General features: G+C 38.2%; 1 protein-coding gene across 1 annotated transcript in view; it reads right to left on the bottom strand.

Moving 5' to 3' along the window:
* LOC136851055 (serine-rich adhesin for platelets-like) overlaps window positions 1-17,880 on the bottom strand; it is a 35,373-nt gene extending 17,493 nt beyond the window's left edge. Inside the window, exons 1-7 of the mRNA XM_067125025.1 lie at window positions 17,816-17,880; window positions 11,325-11,994; window positions 10,639-11,060; window positions 9,978-10,038; window positions 8,476-8,504; window positions 8,336-8,438; window positions 4,901-5,254 (exon numbers count right to left, since the gene is read on the bottom strand). Coding sequence (XP_066981126.1) covers window positions 4,901-5,254; window positions 8,336-8,438; window positions 8,476-8,504; window positions 9,978-10,038; window positions 10,639-11,060; window positions 11,325-11,994; window positions 17,816-17,875 — 1,699 coding nt within the window. The 5' untranslated portion in view covers window positions 17,876-17,880. The remainder of the gene's footprint in view (window positions 1-4,900; window positions 5,255-8,335; window positions 8,439-8,475; window positions 8,505-9,977; window positions 10,039-10,638; window positions 11,061-11,324; window positions 11,995-17,815) is intronic.
* Between the last annotated feature and the right edge of the window lie 2,486 nt (window positions 17,881-20,366).

Raw genomic sequence — 20,366 nt, 5'->3', positions numbered from 1 at the left:
GATCAAAAGAATGCTACTCAGGATATGAAAATGTTCTGTACTCCTACCACACATAAACATAACTACACACATACGCAGACACTCCACAATATATATATATATATATATATATATATATATATATACATATATATATATATATATATATGTGTATGTATATATATGTATATGTGTATATATACACACATTTATATATATATATATATATATATAGATCTGTGTTTGAGGGCAAACGAAATATATCATTAACTTTACGATATAACAGTTGTGTTTTGCCGTCTCTTCTACTTTAAAGAATAAGGAAGACTTAATCATTCAACGAAGAGGAGAAACGCAAGAAGGGAATAAAAGCGTAAAAGGGTAAGACAGACACGCACCAGAAAAATGTATATCAAGAAACAAAAACCACACACGATCCGGAAACATGAAATTATGGTTGAAATGCACTGGCAAACATGGCCAGAATGACAGGAAGAACCACCCCACCACTTATTTTCACAGGACAGAATCTTGGAGAGTATGTATCTGTCGACGTCTGGGAGAATAACAGCTGAAAATACAAGAGAATTAGAATACAAATTCAGTGGAGTAAGTCGTCAAAAGACTAGGAAATAATTTAAAAAAAAAAAGATATGACAAGGAACAATTTTTTTTTTTATTTCGTCAACGCTAAGGTGACGTTTGGACAAGGACAGAATTTTATTGTTATTTAGAACAAAGCAACAGTTTAAGAGAAGGTTAGGTCAGTTTATTTATATGTTATGAAATCTGATGAGATTGACGTTTAGGTGACAATTGTTTAGCAGATAGCAAACGGAAGGAAAGGAGGGTTTATATTTAAACTTACCTGATGTAGGTGAATGAGTCACTAACACCAGTTGTCTTGCTCTGAGTGAAATGTAATTTGGGTCTGCGTCTACCCTAAAACTAAATGTTTAGATGGTGTTCAAACATTCAGATAGTTTAGTTTCGCTAGGAAATTGGAGATCCGAATTATAGTTTTTTATTTGCATTTTTTTTTGAAGCTGACGTTAAATATCCGCAGCCGATGTCATTCAAACTTGAATCCTGAATCTGATTGGCCAATGTACTCGAACTGACTGTAACCTCCGTCTGATTGGAGGTGAGCATTATGAATGTCCGCCAATCACAATTCGTTTCAATGATATCGGCAGTAGGTATTTACTGTTAGCTGGGATATATATATAAATATATATATATATATATATATATATATATATATATATATATATATATATATATATATATATATATATATATATATGATAAGATCGATAAAACAAGATCATCCTGGAGAAGCACAACAACAAACCACGGATTATTCATCGATTCATACCATTCAGTACTGTCTGAGTGTTGTGTGACACTTCATTTTACATTTCATGGGACACCCCTTGAATGTAAAATTGTCCCCAAACTGTCATCACGCTGTTGTTAATCCATAGCCAAGAAAGAAAAACAAGTAAAAGGAAGGAATAAGAGATAATGGGAAAAACTCAAGGCGCGGATGTCGCACTGAAGAAGGAATTAGGTCATTGAAATAAGGAATATTGGAGAACTGAACAGATAAACTAAAGGAATGACAAAACTAAAAGAATGACAAAACTAAAAGAATGACAAAACTAAAAGAATGACAACGTCCAGATTAATGTCCCTGCATTTGTAGGTCAAGTTCAAGATATTTTTCTCTGTAGATTATTTCCACTATTTCAGTTAGAAAATTGAAGTTATGTACAGCTCATCCTAATTTGTTTTTATGCATCTCAGCTTATGACAAGAACTCCCAGGAAGTGGAGATAATTTGAAGTTTCTGATGAAATTTCAAGCCATGGTAATTTGCCAAAGACATCCCACAGATTATGTCTGATGTTCTCGCTGTCAATTTTGCTTGTAACCTAAAACAAAGAGGCGATTCAAATGTGCTTTATGGTCGTGGTCGAGTCCTTCAGTTCCCCTATGAGGTAATGTATTGTGATTTCAGTTAGAAACGGGTAGTCTCGTCAAGATATCTATGTATTCTGATGTGTGTAATATATATACTGTATATATATATATATATATATATATATATATATATATATATGTATATATATATATATATATATATATATATATATATATATATACTGTAAATAATAAAGTGTAAAAATAGTTAGCTTCCTACAGAGTTTATCCACTTCATGCTAAAAACTAAAAGAGCAGACTGGTCTTCCAAGAGAAATTTGTTTCAGATCTCCTAAAGTAAAACGCTCAACTGACACATTATCGCCAGAGGATTCAAGCCCTACTGACTGCAGTCACACGTTATCCTGGAGTTGCGTTTGTTGGGACAGATGATAAGGATGTACATCCATTGTAAGGCTGTGGAATCGTCAGAAAATGGGTACCATCACAGGGAGGAAGACCTATACTCTGATCACTATAAGAACTGGAGGCTTTGGTTATAACACAAGGCAATTCCAGGTCTCTTTTCATTTGTCAGCAAGCTAGTCTAAGGGCATATGAGAATTCTAAGCATGCAATAAGTGAAATTAGAATAGAGGCTTTTTTTGCTACTAAAATTCTCTTCGTTTAGGACAGTCTAATGCGTCAGAGCTGTCTAAAGAAGCCTCTAAATATAGCAAGAGTTCTAAAGAAATCTATTCCAGTTTCTATAGGGATCAGTGCAGTAGATCCTCTAGAAGATATAGATGACAGTTCTTTTGAAAGAAAATGGTCCATCTGCAGGAGTAAATTTCTCCCAAGAGGCAGACTTGCCATAAAAGGTGAAGGTCAAATTCTGAAGACATAAACCTTCTTAGGGAAGGAAAGTTTTGTCTTATGAAATGTAATACGAGGCTACAATCCACACAGAGTTGCATCTGTTCAAGTAGTAGTCTTTCCTCTCAGAGTGGAGAATATTAGTCAGTATTAGATCCTTCAAAAAGTGCCGATCCTCCAAACAACATGGGTATACCTGCTATGGTTGTTCCTCCAGAGGTTGTAGGGCCTACTGAAGAAACTGATCCTCCTGAGGAAGTAGACCCCTGTGTTGAAGGTCCTCCTGAGGAACTAGAACCTGTTGTTGAAGATCCTCCTGAGGAACTAGAACCTCCTGTTGAAGATCCTCCTGAGGAACTAGAACCTGTTGTTGAAGATCCTCCTGAGGAACTAGAACCTCCTGTTGAAGATCCTCCTGAGGAACTAGAACCTTTTGTGGAGGATCCTCCTGAGGAAGCAGAACCATCTGTTGAGGATCCTCCTGAGGAATTAGATCCTCCTGTAGAAGATCCTCCTGAGGAGGTAGATGCTTCAGTAGAGGATCCTCCTGGGGAGGTAGAACCTTCTGTAGAGGCTATACCTGAGGACAGACTTAAGTCTGGGGATGTAGAACCGCCAGAAGAGGTCAATCCCCCTGAAGACAGAGAGCCTCCAGAAGATGTAGGTCCTGTGGATCCCCCTGATGTTGGAGATGTTTCAGGAGATGTAGCTCCCATGGAAGATGTAGATCCTCCTGTGGAAGTAGATTCTTCATTAGAAGTTAATCCTGACATTGTAGATGCTACAGAGGTTAAAAACCCTTCTGATGATGTGGTTCCTATAATGGGAAGACTTTCTAGAATGAGTGCTCAACTGTAAATGTAGGTCCTTCAGCAGATGAAGCTCCTATTACTGAAACATTTACCTCATTGAGTGGTGAACTTGCTGTGGATGTTGATGCTCCTCAGGATGAAGATGATGATTTTATGTAGACTGTATTTTTTCTATAAATGTGAAGCTAAATAGAGAGCTAGACCCTGTAGTGGTTACAAAGTTATCTCTTGCTGAATCCCCCGAATCTATGGAACTGTCTGATATTGTAGACCTGATAGTATGTGTAAAGTCACCTCTTGCTGGGGACTCACCTGATAGTGAAGATCCTCCAGATGATGTTTGTGAAAATTGTGTTAATGAAATACAAAGTTGTGAAGACAAACCTGGAGATGTTGATCCTCCCGCTGTTGTGGAAGCAGTAGATCCCCCTGAAGGCATTGAGCTGCCTGAAGATGTAGAAACTCCTGATGGTGTTGAGGCACCTGATGTGGATGGGCCACTTTCTGATGTTTTTGAGGTCGTTTGTGCTGATGAACCACCAGAAAGTGTAGATCCCCCTGATGATGATGAAGCCCCTGCAGTGGAGCCCTTAGTAGAGCCACCTACGGATGCAGAACTTCCTGGTAATGTAGTTTTCACTGAAGATGGCATTCCTCCAACTGAGGTTGACCCACCTGCTTGTGTAGATCCTCCTGGCTGTGCAGAACCTCCTGGGGTGGGGACTCTCAGCACCCAGGGGTGCAGGTCCACCCGTGGTGTAGCACCCAAGGGGGTAGGTCCACCTGGTGGTGTGGCACTCCAGGGGTGTAGGGACCACCTGGGTGGGTAGCACTCAGGGGTGTGTAGGTCCACCTGGGTGGTGCAGCACCCAGGGGGCAGGCCCACCTGGTGGTGTAGCACCTCCAGGGGGTGTAGGCCCACCTGGTGGTGTAGCACCTCCAGGGGGTGTAGGCCCACCTGGTGGTGTAGCACCTCCAGGGGGTGTAGGCCCACCTGGTGGTGTAACACCTCCAGGGGGTGTAGGCCCACCTGGTGGTGTGTAACACTCCAGGAGGGTGGGGCCCACCTGGTGGTGTGTAGCACCCCTGGGTGTGTAGCCCACCTGGCTGTGTAACACCTCCCAGGGGGTAGGGTCCTCCTGGCGATGCAGGGTTTCCAGGGGGCGTAGATCCACCAGGCCCTCCAGGTCGTGTGGTACCGAGTGGGGGGTTATTATTTCCCGGGGGTGTAGATCCACCTGCTGGATTTCCAGAGGAACCTGCGGGTCCTGATGGTGGGGTTGAGGGAGCTGGTGCATTTGACCCACCTGCTGGTGTAGTTGGTGGCTGCTGAGACCCTGGTCCTGACGTTGGAGCAGAGGCAGGTCCGGGGGGTATTGCTGTTTGGTTTCCAGGAGCAGATGTTGGCGCTCCCGTTGGGTTTCCAGGACCAGATGTTGGCGCTCCCGTTGTGTTCGCAGGTGGTTGGTTTGTTGGTCCAACAGGTGGTTGGTTTGTTGGTCCAACAGGTGGTTTGCTTGTTGGCCCAACTGGTGGCTTGTTTGTTGTCCCAACTGGTGGCTTGTTTGTTGGCCCAACTGGTGGCTTGTTTGTTGGCCCAACTGGTGGTTTGTTTGTTGGCCCAACTGGTGGTTTGTTTGTTGGCCCAACTGGTGGTGTACCTAATAAAGCATTAATAAAGAAAATTTCGTTTATTTCATACTCTGAAAAAATAATGTTTGTATTAATACAGGCATAGACAAGCATTAAAATCGACATGACAATAGACAATGAATGAGTGAACCTTTCATAAAATTAGATATTTGCATGATGTAAGAAAATGAAGTGTTACTTAAGTGTCTTCAGCAAACCCAGAGTGAAAATTTGAACTTTAAGTTATATATATTACATTTTAGGTAATATTATATATATATATATATATATATATATATATATATATATATATATATATATATATATATGTGTGTGTGTGTATGTGTGTGTGTGTGTGTGTGTGTGTGTGTGTATGTGTGTGTGTGTGTAAGTATGATTGTTCATTAAAGTTTTGCTGGACTAACAAATGATTATAGATGAAACATATACACTCATATAATGGTTCATGTATACATTTATGGGAAGAAGCAAAAGGTAATATGAGCAAAGTTTTATGATATATATATAATATACATATTTATATATATATATATACACATATACACGAATAGTTCTCTGAATGTCTCATCTGCAGAAAGGAATCATAAGTCAAAAGAGGCGTCCTTCGGACTAAATGACAGATGGAAGGACAAAAGTTTGGTTCAAAGGCTTTTCATTTAAGGGAGCAGGTGCAAACTTTGCGGTAAGAAACGAAAGCAGTATATTCAGGATACTGTTAAAATACATTCTTCGGCGAGAAGCGGTTATATTTAAGAAAATTTAATCCTCCCTGAAAGTTTGAACGAGGCTTGGCTAGTTAAGTGCAGTAGAGAATTGGACAACGCAGAGGCCGGCGAGTCTAGGGAAGGAAAAACAGAGTCCCATCTTTGTTAAGAAATGAATACTTCTCTGGCGTTTAATTTCTCTCTTTATTTTTATGTGGGACCTTCAAAGCAGTTGCGAATCTTTTAGCCTCATCGTTTACCTGTTTCCCCTCCTGCTGGGTTACTTCCAGTACCACCTCCAGTACCTCCAGCTCCTCCGCCAGTAGCTCCACCTCCTCCGCCAGTAGCTCCGCCTCCTCCGTCAGTACCTCCAGCTCCTCCGCCAGTACCTCCAGTTCCTCCACCATTGGCTCCACCTCCTCCGCCAGTACCTCCAGCTCCTCCGCCAGTACCTCCACCTCCACCACCAGTTGCTCCACCTCCTCCGCCAGTACCTCCAGCTCCTCCGCCAGTACCTCCAGTTCCTCCACCAGTATCTCCACCTCCTCCGCCAGTACCTCCGGCTCCTCCACCAGTACCTCCACCTCCACCTCCACCACCATTTGCTCCACCTCCATCTCCACCTCCACCTCCACCTCCACCTCCACCTCCGCCACCAGTAACTTCATTTCCGCTGCCATTATCTCCACTAGGTACTCCACCAGTGCCACTAGTAACTCCATTTCCGCTGGCAGATACTGGTACTTCTGCGTTGCCCGGCCCTTCAGTTACAATACCTACGAAAGTTACACTATGCTGAAACGTTGTATTATGACTGACTACAAAGCTTTCGTTGGCAGAATGAAAAGAGGAGAGATAACTTCTTGAAAAATGGTTCATAATTTGAGTGTGGAAATAATGACAGACCTTCGTGTAGCTAGTTTTCTATCAGAGGGAAGAATTAACTGTGCAAACACACTACTAGCCTTCCGGCTAAAGTTTTCTTTCAGGGGAAGGTTAGTATGCAAATAATTACTAGCCCTTCAAGTTAAAGCTTTCTCTCAGGGGAAGGTTAGTATGCAAATAATTACTAGCCCTTCAAGTTAATGCTTTCTCTCAGGGGAAGGCTAGTGTGCAAAATAATTACTAGCCCTTCAAGTTAAAGTTTTCTTTCAGGGGAAGGTTAGTGTGCAAATAATCACTAGCCCTTCGGGTTAAAGCTTTCTTTCAGGGGAAGGCTAGTGTGCAAATAACCACTAGCCCTTCAAGTTAAAGCCTTCTTTCAGGGGAAGGCTAGTGTGCAAATAATTACTAGCCCTTCAAGTTAAAGCCTTCTTTCAGGGGAAGGCTAGTGTGCAAATAATGACAGGCTCTTCAAGTCCAAGTTTTCTGGCAGGGAAGAATCTTGTGGAAATAATTACTGGTCCTTCAAGTTAAATGGGAAGAATTATACACTCTACATGTAATGTTTTACAAAATATGGACTGCAGGAATCAAATGATATCTTATTAAATGAACCAAGGAGAGACATGCGGAATTTCAGAGGCCCTTTGACATTCTCTCCATGAACAATATTTGACAAATATTCTCGAGAAATATATACAATAAAAGCTGAAAGACTGAAATACTCGCAAACGTGATGGTCCCATGCAATGGTGGAGAATTTTTTTTTATTTATTTTTGTTCTTATTTTGGTCCAGAGAAAATGACTCAAAGATTCTCGATTAGTAAATGGAAATTTTATATGTTTGGCTTAACGGCGACATGAAACTGCTCGTATGATTTTGTTCGTAGCAAAACACGTCTGGCTACGATGTGTTTAGGGCATGTTTAAGCGTACACGAATAAGTACATTCGTGAACACAATTTATTAAAAAAAAGTCTTTCATCCAGGTGATTTAATTTGTTATTAATCTATATTTGTTATGTATATATCTATCAATATATATATATATATATATATATATATATATATATATATATATATATATATATATATATATATATATATACAATGTATATGTGTGTGTGTACATAACTGAATCACGAAAATATGGAACGTGATTAATATATAAATAAAGACAATGCCACAAAGGAAAGTAAAGGACTATAAGTCGAAAGGCCTTGCAGTACTACACTTTTTCTCCTTCTTTCGTGGCACACACCTTTATATATATATATATATATATATATAAATATATATATATATATATATATATATATATATATATATAATGTATATATATATATATATAATGTATATATATATATATATATATATATATATATATATATATATATATATATATATATATATATATATATATATATATATATGTATATGTATATATATTTGAAAAACCCTACATTTGCATATGAGCAGCAAGTAAGCTACCACAAACTTACCGTCTTTCTTCTTGCAACACTGACAGCCCTTGCCACCGCACTTCCCACCGTCCACGACCCCACCTGCACTCTTTCCGCCTGCCTCTGCAAGACTCTTTCTGTCCTGGTACAAGCAACAGGTGCAGCCTGCCGAGACAGGCTGTCCTTCTGGTCCTTATTGCATTTGGAGCTAGAAGGAAAAACGTTCAGCTTAAAACGTGAGGGTTCTCAACTCAAAGGATGAACTCTGTGTCTGAATCAAAGAGAGGTTCAGTAGCTCAAAAGATGGACCCTACGTTCAGATAATGGAAGGGTCAGTTCAAGAGAAGGTTTCTGAGCTCTGTGTCTGAATCAAAGAGAGGTTCAGTAGCTCAAAAGATGGACCCTACGTTCAGATAATGGAAGGGTCAGTTCAAGAGAAGGTTTCTGAGCTTTTCAACCTGCAAAGATGGACCCTGTTTTCATAAAATGAAAGTTCTGTAAGTTCCTGAGCTTTTCCAACTCAAAAGGTGGACCCTGTATACATGTAAAGGTAGGTGTGTGCTTCAGTATAAGAGAAAGTTCTCTGCTTTGCAACTCAAAAGATAGATCCTAGGTTCATGTAAAAGAAGGTAAAGTAGGTTCAGTTTAAGAGAAGGTTTCTGAGTTTTTCATCTCAAAAGATGGACCCTGTGTTCATGAAAATGAGGTTTCAGTTTAAGGTTAGATTTCTGAGCTTTTCAGCTCAAAAGATGGACCCTGTTTTCATAAAAATGAAGGTTCTGTAAGTCTCGAGCTTTTAAACTCAAAAGATGGACCCTGTGTTCATATAAAGGAAGCGTCAGTATAAGAGAAAGTTTCTGAGTTTTCAGCTCAAAAGATGGACCCCATGTTCATGAAAAGGAAGTTTCAATTTAAGGTTAGATTTCTGAGCTTGTCAACTCCAAAGATGGAGCATTTTGAATTTTATTTAGATGAAGTTCCCGTCTATAAGAAATTTGAGTTTGCTTTTGTTTCTTTTTAAAGGGCCGAGGACCAACTTTAAGGAATTAATTACCAATATAGACTGATGAATGATACTGAATTATTGACGACCAATCTTAAACTAACGAAATTGTCATACACTGGTATCCACTTTACAGTTTTATTAATCTGATTCATCAAAATCTCTGGCGAAGAAAATGATTAACGACCCGATTCAATGACTCTTTCAGGAAAAATCGGTTAACGATCCATTTCATCAAATTCTCTGAGAAAAAGCTGATTAAAAATTCAGGCCGATTAAAGTTTCTGAGGGAAGAAAATTGATTCAGGGCCAAGTTTACGTAGAATTCTAAGAAGGAAAATTCTTTGACGATCATGTTCACGAAAACTTCAGGGAAAGGAAAAGAGATTAACGATCCGAGCCATCGAGATTTCTGAGGATAAAATAATAATACGATCCTCAGAGGCTCCAAACTCTATTGGAATTTCTGCCATATTATTAAGATAATTATGACTGAAAAAAGCTCAGTGTCGGCATTTCACCAACGAATATCGTAACATCGTATATGGTAAGTCCTTAGCTGACGAACAAACAATAGAATCAGATGAAACTTCAACGAGAAACTGGAACCAAATGTCTTTTTAAACTAAGGTTAAAATGTACAAATCTTTAAGCATAATTTTGTTTTGAAATACTTACATGCTTTTTCCCTTTCCTCCCTTCTGAATGCACTTTTTCTTGGCATATTTCTTGCAATTTCCTGGAATGTTTAGAGAACATGATAAGTAATAAGAATTTGTGTGTATGTATATATATATATATATATATATATATATATTATATATATATATATATATATATATATATATATATATATATATAAATAATCAACACACAATCTATATATAGATAGTGGAACAGAAATAAATTTCGACTCACACCAGATCGAACCCAGGTCTTTTCAATCGAGTCAAGGGCGCTGCCCAGATAATTCCTTGGATGCAGTTGCTCTCAGGTTCCAAATCTTTTTAGACTTGTATAGCCTAGTGGGCAGCGCCCTTGCCTTTCAGTTGAAAGACCCGGGTTCGATCCTGACGTGAGTCAGAAATTTAGATATATATATATATATATATACACACAGAATAATACTTTAGCACATTTCACAATTATTGCATGGGTAGAACAGTGCTTTGAATTTGTAGAAATGATAAGCTTAAGAACACACAGATACATCATAGACAGAGAGAGACAGAGATAGAGAGAGATACAAGAACCTCCTCCTCCTCCTCCTCCTCCTCCTCCTCCTAACTCGACAGAACCTCGACCTCGACCTCGTCGAGGGGGGTCTAACAGTACTCACCGGAGAGGCAGCAGACGCACTTGGCCCGGGGCTTGTTCTTGCAAGCGTTCTCGATCCTGTTGACGCACCTCTCAGGCTTCTTCTCAGTCCACTTGATCTTCCTGCACTTGCCCTTGGCTTTGGTGCACTTCTTCTTCGCCTGGCACTTCTGCTTGGGCTTCCTCTTGGGCTTCTCGTTCTTCTTGGGCTTCGTTTGGTTCGTATTCCCCCCCTTGTCCTTCGTCTTGCCCCCCGATTCTCCCTTGGGGCCTGACAGGTTTCGACCGCCGGGGGTTTCACTTTTCGGTCTTTCTCCCCCTTCTTGGGAGTCTTCTCGGTTTGTTGCCCGTCCTTCTTCGATTCCTTGTCCCCCTTTTTACCGTTGCGGTCCTTCTGCCCTTTCTTCTTGGTATCTCTGTTTCCCCCTTTGTTTTTTGTTCCGTCTGACAAGAAAAAAAGGATGTCAGTCGGGTGGGATTTTGGTCTTTTTTCTATTCTCTGTTGAGAATAAGACTGGAGGTGTATGTTTGAATATCTGAATTGAACAAATGGAAGTGGTGATAATTGAATAAACTCATTGTGATAATGTATGTGTATGTATATATATATATATATATATATATATATATATATATATATATATATATATATTATATATATATATTGTATTTATATTTATATATATTTTTGCAAAAAATTGCCTTTACCTTTTTCTTTCGGACGGCCATTTCTCGGGCTGTTATTCTTTTTCGGATCTTTATCGCCTCTTCCTAGGCTCTTCTCCTTCTTATCCTTCTCCTTGTCCTTATCCTTATCCTGTTGGGTACCCTTTCTATCTCCCTTTCGGTTGCCCTTCCTATCTCCCTTCTTTCGTTTCCCTTTTCCTTCTCCTTGCTTCTTTTCGGGCTTCTTCCCCTCTGATTTCTGTACCTTCTTGGCCACATTCTTCCCCTCGGGAGGATTCTTCTTCTTTCCTCGCTTCTTCTCGGGTTTCCCTCTTCCTCCTCCGTTTCTGGGACCCTTGTCTCCCTTCTTCCCGGCTCCGGAACTCTTTGGCTTCTTCTTATGACCGTCGTCTTTGCCCTTTTCCTCTACCCTCCCCTCTGCCGGACCCTTTCCCTTCCTGTCCTTTCTCTTGGGGCTCTTCCCGCCGTCGGTAGCGTCACCTTTCTCTTTGGGTGCGGCTCGAACCACTCGGCGGTTCGGTTCCAAAGACCGAATGTGACTTCCGATGGCGTCTCCCTTCAGCGGCGAAGCGTCACCGTCATCGTCGCTGTTCTTGTTGTTGTTGTTCCTGAAGGGCTGGAGGGCGTCTCTGGCGATCTCAAATTCATCTTCTAAACGGGACGAGGCCGCCTTAGCGTGAATCTGATCGACCTGGGGGGCAAAAGAAAGAGACGGAGAGGTGCGATAAGGTTTCTGGGGGCAAAACAGATAGGTGGGAAAGAGTGGTACACTTTCTGGAGTCAAAACAAAAGATGAGAAGGATTGGTAAATTTTCTGGAGTCAAAACAAAAGATGGGAAGGAGTGGTACACTTTCTGGAGTCAAAACAAAAGATGAGAAGGAGTGGTAAACTTTCTGGAGTCAAAACAAAAGATGAGAAGGAGTGGTAAACTTTCTGGAGTCAAAACAAATAGATAGGAAGGTGGGATAAAGTTTCTGGAGGCAAAACAAATAGGTGAGAAGGAGTGTTAAACTTTCTGGAGTCAAAACTAATAGATGGAGAGGCGTGATAAAGTTTCTGGAGTCAAAACAAGTAGGTAAGAAGGGGTAGTAAACTTTCTGGAGTGAAAGCAAAGAGACGGAGAGGTTTGATAAGGTTTCTGGAGTCAAAACAAATTTGCGAGAAGGAATAGTAAAGTTTCTGGAGTCAAAGCAAATAGGTGAGAGGGAGTGGTAAACTTTCTACAGTGAAAACAAAGAGACGGAGAGGTGTGATAAGCTTTCTGGAGTCAAGACAAATAGATGCTAAGGGGTGGTAACTGTCTGAAATCAAAACAAGGAGACGAGGAATGGTAAACTTTCTGAAGTCAAAACAAATAGATGAGAAGGGGTGTCAAACTTTCTGGAGACAAGACACATAGACGGAAAGGAGTGATAAACTTTCTGAAGTCAAGACAAATAGATGAGAAGGATTGGTAAACTTTCTGAAGACAAAACGCGTGGACAGAAAGGTGTGATAAACTTTCTGAAGACAAGACACGTAGATCGGAAAGCTGTGATAAACTTTCTGAAGACAAAACGAATAGAAAGGAGTGGCCAAACTTACTGAATACAAGGCTCACAGACGGAAAGGAGTGATAAACTTTCTGAAGGAAAATCAAATACCCGGAGAAGTGTGATAAACTTTCTGAAGGAGAATCAAATAGACAGAAAGGAGTGATAAAGTTTCTAATGGCAAAACTTATAGATGAAAAAGAGTAAGTGCTTTCGAAGGCTAACTAAACAGCCATAAAAGGGTGACGAATGGACAGAATATAGACGTCGCCTATTTCTCATTGCCTAAATAATGGGAAATGTTTAATATTTTGTCATTTGCAAGAAAAACCAGAAAATACTGGAGACATCTTACGATGTACAATGATAGTAATAGTCTTTTTTTACTTCATTATAATTGTGTTTCTCATTCCGGCTATCATGTGAATATTCACTGAAATGGAAGAGATTTGTGAAGCCAAACCTAATGAGGCATAGAAGTAGAAGAAAACATGTTTTATACAATCAGAAATAAGGCATTTATTTACTTCATAGCCAATGACCTGAACGTTATTTTTTCTATTTTTCATTATTAAGTCTTCCATGTGTTGAAATAATTGGACACTGCATTACCAGTGTGAATGACTGTCATTCTTTCATTTATTTTGAGAGATGAAGCGAAAATTACATTCTTTATCTAATAAATTGGGTACTTACGCTTTCAACAATTAGAAATAAAAAAAACAAACGCTCAGGTGTTACCAATTAATCTTAATACAAATAGGAACTAGTTGCCCTTGCTGATAATTGATCGTCGTTAAATTACTGGTCGGGATAACAGAAAAATTATTTTTATTCTAGAAGCTGTTTCGGAGTTACCGAGTAACTAAAATTTCATTAGAAGTTATATGACCAAATGATATCTCACAGACAGATTGCGATACATAAACAGACACACACACAAACAGACACACACACACATACATCATTATTGCCTGATCATGGCACCTGGCATGAGGCAGCGTTTCGTGAACCCCCAAAACCCGAACACACAAAAAAACACCTGTCCTGATTCTCCAGTTCCTGAGAGCCATTATACAAACCGGATATAATAAGCCAAAATATTGGGGGATGTAGTGAGAACAGAGAATAGAGTTAAATAGGGTGTAAGAATGGAGTTAAATAGGGTGTTGTAAGAGTAGGATTAAATAGGGTGCTGTAAAAATAGGGATAAATAGGGTTAAGTAGGATGTTGTAAGAACAGAGAATAGAGTTAAATAGGGTGTAAGAATGGAGTTAATTAGGGTGTTGTAAGAGTAGGTTAAATAGGGTGCTGTAAAAATAGGGATAAATAGGGTTAAAAAGATGTTGTAAGGACAGAAGATAGGGTTAAATAGGGTGTAAGAATGGAGTTAAATAGGGTGTTGTAAGAATAGGGTTAAATAGGGTGTAGTAAAGATAGGGATAAACAGGGTTAAGTAGGATGTCGTAAGGACAGAGAATAGGGGTAAATAGGGTGTAAGAATGGAGTTAAGTAGGGTGTTGTAAGAATAGGGTTAAATAAGATGTAAAAATAGGGATAAATAGGGTTAAATAGGATGTTGTAAGGACAGAGGATAGGGTTAAATAGGGTGTTGCAAGAATAGGGTTAAATAGGGTGTTGTAAGGATAGGTTTAAATAGGCTAGAAGAATAGGGTTAATTAGGGTGTTGTAAGAATAGGGTTAAATAGGGTGTAAGAATGGGGTTAAACACTGTGACTAATGACAGGGAAAAAGGATAACAGATGCGGAAGAGGAACAGAGAGAGAGAGAGAGAGAGAGAGAGAGAGAGAGAGAGAGAGAGACAGGTGTCAATTGCGTGTCGGCTGAACATCTGTCATCCACCGCTAGCTTTTGTTTCACAGGCTTCTCAATTTGACTCAGGTGGTCTCGTTCGGTTGGCTGGGAGGAACGCGGAGGTGCGCACCAGGCCTCCTACTCCCTTTCTCACTTTGCCACGCTAATTACTGTAATTTATTTATTTTTAGCCTTTATTTATTTTCATCCTCTGTGGCTACGGAGATGGAGTTGACAGATTGGGATTTGAGCTCACCGTCATTTGGAAAATGAGACAATTGAAAACAATGTTCATAAGCACAAACGGGCAGACCTTAATGGAAAATTTATCAAAAAGCATAAAATGACAATAATAATTCACCAGGTTTACGACTTTCATTCTCTTGCTGATCATTTTGAATGAAGACACACTTCTCTCTGAATGATATTTTCAGAACAATTTTGTCCATTTTTATGCGAAATTACACTTCTAATCCCCTTTAATGAGCTTTATGATTAGAATTGTGGTTATTACTAATCCCGAAACAAACCAGGAAGATGAATTCGTGGAAAAAAATGGTATGGATGATTTTGCATGCAATGAACTAATAATAAATGAGCTAATGATAAACCTTTAAATTTTTTCGATTACAAAACTGTTCAAGGAACCTGCGTTGGAAAATGTGCTTTGATAGTTACATAAAAGAAATGTACTCATATCACTGGTATATACTGTAGATCAATACATATACCAATGCATAAATTTAGATACTAAAATCAATACATATATCAATATATTTAGATACTGAAATCAAGTGCCTTCAAAAGACTTATTAGACGTAATTCTTCGAAAACAAATGAATTTCTTTTATGTTCAGTAGATTTGTTGATACATAACGCCAACTAAGCATGCTAATTTTAAAAGTTCACAAGTTAAAAGATGTATCTTGGAAACGGTTCTACTGTAAGATTCAGATGAGGTCGTTTCTGTTTGGTCAGATCAAAAGGTCCACAGCAGGCTTCCCCCTCCCCTTTTCAAAGCACCCACAACCCGATTGGTCGCAGCGACCTCAGTGCACCAAAAGCTACGTGCAGCAAGGGTAATCGTGTAAGCTGGAAAAGTTAAGTATGGGAGAACCTGTTGTTCAAAGATCGTCAGTTTTCAAAATCACTGAAATAAGTATCGGATCTCGGAGTTAAATCGTTATTTCTTATTTATTTGATTTACCGGCCAGGTATTGAAAGCGCTAAATTTTAAAAGTCCATGCATTATGAGCAAAGGAAAGTCGCCGTTGAAGATATATCGATGTCTGAGAATCTACGTGAAATGATTCTTTCTAGGATTTTGGTTATTTTTGTAATAAGTAAAAGATGCGCCGAAGTTTCTTCGGCGCAATCGAGTTTTCCGTACAGCCGCTACAGCGTATACTCAAGGCTATCGAAAATAGAGCTATCTTTCAGTGGTCTCGATATAAGGCTGTATGAGCCGTGGCCCATGAAACTTTAACCACGTCCCCGTGGAAGCCTGGCCTATATCCTTACCAGAAGAACGATTATGGCTAACTTTAACCTTAAATAAAATCAAAACTACTGATGCTAGAGGGCTGCAATTGGTATCTTTGATGATTGGAGCCTCAGTAGTTTTTAAGATCTGAGGGTGGACAGAAAAAGTGCGGACAGAAAAAAGTGCGGACAGACAGAAAAAACCGGCTCAATAGTTTTCTTTAACAGAAAACTAAAAGTACAGTTATTTGTTGCTTAGTTATTGACACCTTTAAACGCAGTTATTTAATCAGTGTCAGATAAAAGTTAACTACAATATAAGAAAATTTTTCATGCTTGTTGCTTAGATGCTAATAGTTTAAGAACAGTACACAGGCAGTTAGTGTGATACATGATTTTTTTAACAAGTGGTCGAAAAAATGGATCAGAATTATGATGCATATTGATTATAGAGGGAAATGATGTACATTGATTACAGAGGAAAAAGATTATTGATTATAGAGGAAATGATGTATATGGATTATAGAGGAAAATGATGTATATTGATTATAGAGGAAAATGATGTATATTGATTATAAATACAGGAAAAAAAATGTTAAACGGTGGCCGTTTAATGTAGAAAAAACTTAAGAAATAGAAAAAAAAAAAAAAAATATATATATATATATATATATATATATATATATATATATATATATATATATATATATATATATATATATATATATATATATATATATATATATATATATATATATATATATATATACTGTATATGTATATATATATATACATACAATTTCTAATGCAGTTCAGTATCCGATCCCTCAAAAAATTAATAAACCGTATTTGAGACGTAATAAGATTAAAACTACCCTTAAGATAAAATACTGAAGGTCAAACATTTGCAGACAAAAAAAAAAAAAAAAACTTCAGTGAAAAACCTCTTAAAAGGTGACCAAAGTATATACTGACTCAGTCGCCGTAAGGTAATGAATCATTTTGGCCGCTTGAAAGATAAGCATTGGACGGCATTCAAATCACCAAGGAGTGAAAGCCGAATTTCCCCACCTAAGCTGAACTGCGAACTTTGCCCCTGTTCGGATCCCTTTTGCGTTATTTATTCCTGTTTGGGTCTCTTCTGTCTTTGCTCAAAATCATGGTTAAAGTTTCTGGTTTGAAAGTTTGGTGAATTTAGGTTTCTTGTTTTTAAACGGAATGTGGAGACTATTTTCAATAGGCCTTACAGAATGCCTTGTATATATATATATATATATATATATATATATATATATATATATATATAATATATATATATGTATATATAAATATATACATATATGCATTTATATATAAATACATATGTAAATATATATACATACATATATATACATACATATATATATATATATATATATATATATATATATATATATATATATATATATATATATATATATATATATATGTATATATTATATAATATAAATATAAAAAAGAGAGCTGTCTTATACTGAATAAAACAGAAAGACCCAACAAGTATGTTAAAAAAAAAGTCTTATGCTAAATCCAGTACTTTTTTCAAGAAAATGAACTAAAAGTCAATCAAAGTCTTATGTCAGAGAACCGCACGAAAAGCCAATACTCTAGACACTCTCGTCTCCTCTCCCTCAAGACTCACCAGAAGCAGGAGGCTGAGAAGCAGGCCAATCGCGAGCGGGAGGACGATTAGTCCTCTCATCTTGGCGATTTGACAAAGACTGATGCTGAGCTGTGCCGGGTGAACAATCGTCAGCTCCGAACGTCCTCAGTCAGACGTACGCACGCACGCACTCGCGGTCCGTGAATCATCGTACAGATGCCACACGGACAGGTGCCAGTCATCGACATGATCGCGACAGAAAAAGTCGTTTTACGTTTTTTCTGTTATAATTTTTGTCCCCTTTCACTATTCCATTGCGAAGTAAGGGTCGATTTGCATTTTCAGTCGAAGGAAGCATCGTGAATATCGACTCTCTTTCCTTGGAAAATTTGAGTGATCGATGTATTGTCTGGCGTCGCCGGTCACCCTGGCGCTAATTTGGTACAGGTGCTAAGTGACACAGGGAAGGCTACGCGTTCTGTCTGAGAAGGTCCGTAAGGAACACAATCGCATCACTTCCCAAAGGCACTTTCGACCTTCCGGCCACTGGGTAAGGTCGAGAGATTTCATTTCTTCTGTCAGAGAGAGAGAGGGGGTGGCGGGGGTTAACTCGCCACTTCCTCTTTTCGTAACGAAAACACCTGTAACAGGTGGGGCTCCCCCGCAGTCACGAAACCTCATTACTCATTCAGGAAGTGGACTTGGAACTTCGATAAGTTTATTGGATCGAGTGATATATTCCCCTCGAGGTTTTCCCTTTATTTCTCTCTTCCCCGGAGGTGAAAGGACACTCACCCCGTCCTTTTGAGAAACGACAAGGATCGCTGGCCGTCATGCAATGTACGCTGAATCACTTACAGTTACATACACATACACACACACATATCTGTGTGCGTGTATATACGCACACGGATATATATATATATATATATATATATATATTGTATATATATATATTATATATATATTATATATATATATATATATATTGTATATATATATATATATATATATATATATATATATCTATATTTTGTGTATATATAATATATATATATATATTTTTATATATACATATGAAATTATATATATATATTTTTATATATACATATATATATATATATATATACATATATATATATATATATATATATATATATATATATATATATATATGTGTGTGTGTGTGTGTGTGTGTGTGTGTATGTGTGTGTGTATGTCAATGTGTGTGTCTGTTTATATATTTATGTATGTATATATATATATATATATATATATATATATATATATATATATATATATATATATATACATATGGAGAATCTTTCAGGTCACTTTTTACCACATGCGTATGTAACAGTAACTTGTCTGCAAAGCCTTAGATCCAAATGCAAGAATTAGGAAGTAGTAATTCTGATCTCCGTTAGGGATGCGGGTTCGATTCCTGCTACCGGACATCAGAATGACTTCCTGTTTCTTGCATCTGGATTCTAAGGCTTTGTAGTGACAAGCGTATCCAAAAAGTGCGAAGAATTCGAGAAGTTAAGAGGGCATTGTGAATATTGCAATTACATAAGTATTTGTAAAAGTGACCAGTATTTTTCTATGTTCATATATATATATATATATATATATATATATATATATATATATATATATATATATATATATATATATATATATATATACATACATATACACACACACAAACACCCTCTCATACAATATGCCAGAGTGTATATCCTGATTTTGAATTCTACGATATTTCCTAGTGCCCAAGATTCTGCGCTCGAAGTGTGGCAATTAAAGAACACCACTTACCTGTTTGAAACTGAGAATCGCAGTTTCGTCAGAGAGAATTGTTTGAACAAGCTGTCTTCCACGACAAACGACATCTGGCTCTTGGAAACTATTATCGAGGTAAAGTTAGCAGCAATAATTACAGCATTTGGAACAAAAATGACAAGGGGGGAAAAATCAACAATGTGAAATTACCAAGATAAGACCACCAGTGGTGGTATTCCTAACAGAGGTGACCGGATGATTACATTAGTTATCGTTAATTATATAAAATCATGAACTAATTATTATTGCCGGTTTCAATTTTGTCTTCCTGACAGACACTTAAGCGTTCTTCCTTTTTAGTTGTCTATAAAGGAAAATCATTGAGATCATTGTCTGTCCGCCCTTAGATCTTGAAAACTACTGAACCTAGAGGGCTGCAAATTGGTATGTTGATCATCCATCCTCCAATCACCAAACATGCCAAATTGCAGCCCTCTACATTCAGTAGTTTTTATTTAATTTAGGGTTAAAGTTACACCAGATTGTGTTTCTAGCAACACTATAAGCTAGGCCATCACCAGGCCGTGGCTGAAGGTTTCATGAGCCGCGGCTCAAACAGGATTATACCGAGACCACCGAAAGATAGGTCTGTTTTCAGTGGCCTTGATTATACGCCGTACAGAAAACTCGATTGCGCCGAAGAAACTTCGGCGCATTTTCCACCTGTCGGATTTGCTTTTGATGTGGAGAAAAGGATTTTCATTATTCGTTTTCTATCTTTTTCATTATTTTTGTTATTCTGGAG

This window comes from Macrobrachium rosenbergii, chromosome 23 (genome assembly GCF_040412425.1).
Source record: "Macrobrachium rosenbergii isolate ZJJX-2024 chromosome 23, ASM4041242v1, whole genome shotgun sequence".
Taxonomy (NCBI): Eukaryota; Metazoa; Arthropoda; class Malacostraca; order Decapoda; family Palaemonidae; genus Macrobrachium; species Macrobrachium rosenbergii.
Note: the sequence above shows the minus strand (reverse complement) of the source record. Positions and strands in the feature narration are given on the sequence as shown.